This window comes from Nicotiana sylvestris, chromosome 5, assembly GCF_000393655.2.
Source record: "Nicotiana sylvestris chromosome 5, ASM39365v2, whole genome shotgun sequence".
NCBI classification, from domain to species: Eukaryota; Viridiplantae; Streptophyta; class Magnoliopsida; order Solanales; family Solanaceae; genus Nicotiana; species Nicotiana sylvestris.
Genome location: NC_091061.1, coordinates 87,771,423 through 87,774,738, shown reverse-complemented (window position 1 = coordinate 87,774,738; position 3,316 = coordinate 87,771,423). Strand labels below are relative to the sequence as shown.

Genomic DNA, 3,316 nt, shown 5'->3' with positions numbered 1-3,316 from the left:
GGTCTAATGAAACCTTTCTCTAGTAAATCTTTTAACTGCTCCTTTAACTCATTCAATTCGGCAGGTGCCATTCTATACGGAGGGATGGATATTGGTTGCATTCCCGGAAGCAAATCGATGCCAAAATCAATCTCTCGCTCTGGAGGAATACCTGGAAGTTCATCTAGAAATACATCTGTGTACTCTTTGAATACTGGAATAGACTGAAGTGTAGGTATCTCAACATTCACATAATTAACTCACACAATATGATAAATGCACATTTTTGCGATCATTTTCCTCGCCTTCAGATAGGAAATAAACCTACCTCTGGGTGTCGCTGTATTACCTACCCATTCAAGGACTGGCTCACCAGAAAATGAAATCTTGTTGTCTTTGCTCGACAATCAACTGTGGCATAACAAGCTGCCAACCAGTCCATGCCCATGATAGCATCAAAATCTAACATCTCTAGCTTAACTAGATTGACTGAGGTCTGACGACCACAAACTGATATCGTACAACCTCGGTAAACCTGTCTAGCGATAATCGATTCTCCGACCGGTGTAGATACCGCAAAAGGATCACTTAGCATTTTAGGCACTATACCAAATTTCCTCGCGACAAATGGGGTAATACATGATAAAGTAGAACCTAGGTCTATCAAGGCATAAACATCGTGGGAACAAATGGTCAACATACCTATTACAACATCTGGTGAGGACTCTTGGTCCTGTCGACCTTCTAGTGCATAGATACAATTTTGGTTACCACTTGAACTGGACCCTCTATCTCTACCTCTACCTCTACCAGCCGAAGACTGAGACTCGCGCCCTGAAGGATGCACGGACATAGCTGATCCTGTCGCTGAATTCGTTGGTTGCGCCATACCCCCTGAATCTTTATTTGGGCAATCTCGCATCATATACCCTAGACGTCCACATGTATAACAAGCATAGGAACCGGCTCAGCATTGGCCCAAGTGCCCTCTATCGCAGATGACACACCGCGGCAGAAATGGCCATATCTGCCTCGAACCTCGTTGTTGTTGCAAACTTGACGCCTAGGAGCTCTCACCTGGTCCTGACTGAGTATAACGGTCATACCTAAAACCCTGTTACTGAGATGGCGGAGGTCTAGGTAGCCGTTCGAAGTACTAGGGCCTATAACTACCCTGAGACTACTCCTGAGATCTGGCAAATCTCATCCTTTTCTGCTGCCCTAACTCAGTCCTTTCCGTACCCTTCTGCCGACGCCTACCCATTTATATATTTTGGGCAAATGCCTGAATCCAGGAGATATCCATACTATCCTATAACGCAGCGCTGGCACATGCCTCAGTCAACTCTGGGGCCAACCCTGCTATAAACCTGTGGATTCTATCTCGCATAGTAGAAACTATGGATGGTGCATATCTGGCCAATGAGTCAAAACAGAGACTATACTCTTGAAACTGATCGACTCGGGCCTGCTGGATCTCTCGTGGTAAATACTGCTCAAGGAAAGCATCTAAAAAATTCTTCAAAATAGCTGGAGGTGCATCACGTCCCTTGCACCTTTCCCATCCCTCGTACCAAAGGATGGCTATATCGCAGAGTCTAAAAGTTGCTAGCTCAATTGCCTCTTTATCCGTGGCATGCATAACCCAAAAGATCCTATGAAGCTGGTCTATGAAATCCTGCAGGTCCTCCCTCTGATATGTTCCCGTGAACTCTGGGGGACTCAAAGCAATAAACTCTCGGACCCTTAAACTCCCAGATCCCTCGGAAGGTCCTGTACTAGCAGATGCCCTAGTCTATTTTTGGGTAGCTACCAACTATGCCAACAAATGCACCGCACTTCTCAAGTCCTGATCTAATGGAAACGGAGGGGGAACTGTATGTGCGGTCTCCCTTGGAATCTCCTCAGGTGGTGGAGGAGTCGATAATTGCTGGGTAGGGGTCTCTCCTTGGGACTCCGATTGGGCCCCATTTGCTGGGGGTACCTTGCTAGTCCCCTCACCTATTTTTGTTTCTCTCCTCTGGCTAGCTGTAGTCTTCCTAGTAATCGTCATCTCTGCATGCACACGTCAACATGTAAGTTTAACTCAAATTTCCTATAACTTAGTGCTACAACACGATTTAGATTTGAAAGAAGGGTAACCAACTCCTAAATGCCATGTAGTTCCATGCTTATATAATGTGGTATACCACACGTCTATAAACAAGACCCTACTAGACATGGCTTGTGGACTTCCTAGGATAGAATTGCTCTAATACCACTTTTGTCACGCCCCAATACTGGGGGCGAGACCGACACCCAATGCCTCATATATCTTTGCATACCACTTGCGACTAAGAGACTCTAGACATGTAATGTCATACTTTGGCCATGGGTACAATTGCAAGATAATGTGCGATACAAAAAAATATAAAACTGAATTGAGACTAACACTGACTAAATGTCAACATAAAGCTGGGCTGAGCAAGGCCGTAATAATTACTACAACTGACAAGCCAACAAAATATATGTACAGGGCCTACAAGTCCAACATATTACACTAACTGATAGGATATATCTACAAGCCTCTACTGATAGATGTACTGTGATCGGAATAGGGCCCCGACCTACCCATAACCTATCTACATATATGCACAAGATGTACACCAAACTGCTAGACCCGGCAACTCCGAAAGACACGGAGCTTACCGATAAGGCTGAACTCGGGCAAACACCTATTGAGGAGGTCTACCCGTCTGTCTGTCTGAACCTGCACACATGAAATGCAGCACCCCCAGAAAGGGACGTCAGTACGAAATAATGTACCGAGTATCTAAGGCGATGTACTGAAAGCTAAAACTGAACTGATAACTTTTATATATGTTTACCTGCTGATATTGACTCAATTCTCTCAATATAATAAGTAAAATAAATGTCCGACCGTAAGGCTCGGTATATATATAACTGCTCTGCCATAGTAGGCTCGCTCATAGGCGTTCAACCATACTAGGCTCTGTATCTCGGCCAATTGGGCTTGCTCATAGGTGCGCGACCACAATAGGCTCTGTGTATAACTTACCATCTTATTAGAGGTTTCCCAATAGGGGCCTGCCCATCGATTATAGCTCGATGTTAATGAAAATACATTTAATACTGTATGTATAAACTCTCTGCTCTCTTGACTGGAAGAGAAAAATACTCAATTGAATATGAAGTCCCGATAAGGAGAATATTGTAACTTACAAAATTAGGAAAATATACGTAACTTGCGAGACTAGCTAAATATACGTAAATTTCGGGCTATGAATTTTTCTTTATGCCTCGTTATCAAACTTGTGTAATGACGAGATCATGCCAA

General features: G+C 44.0%; 1 protein-coding gene across 1 annotated transcript; it reads right to left on the bottom strand.

Moving 5' to 3' along the window:
- Nucleotides 1-328: 328 nt before the first annotated feature.
- LOC138868936 (uncharacterized) lies at nucleotides 329-868 on the bottom strand. Its single transcript, XM_070146517.1, has one exon. It carries the CDS (start codon nucleotides 866-868, stop codon nucleotides 329-331), a length of 540 nt encoding a protein of 179 aa, XP_070002618.1.
- Between the last annotated feature and the right edge of the window lie 2,448 nt (nucleotides 869-3,316).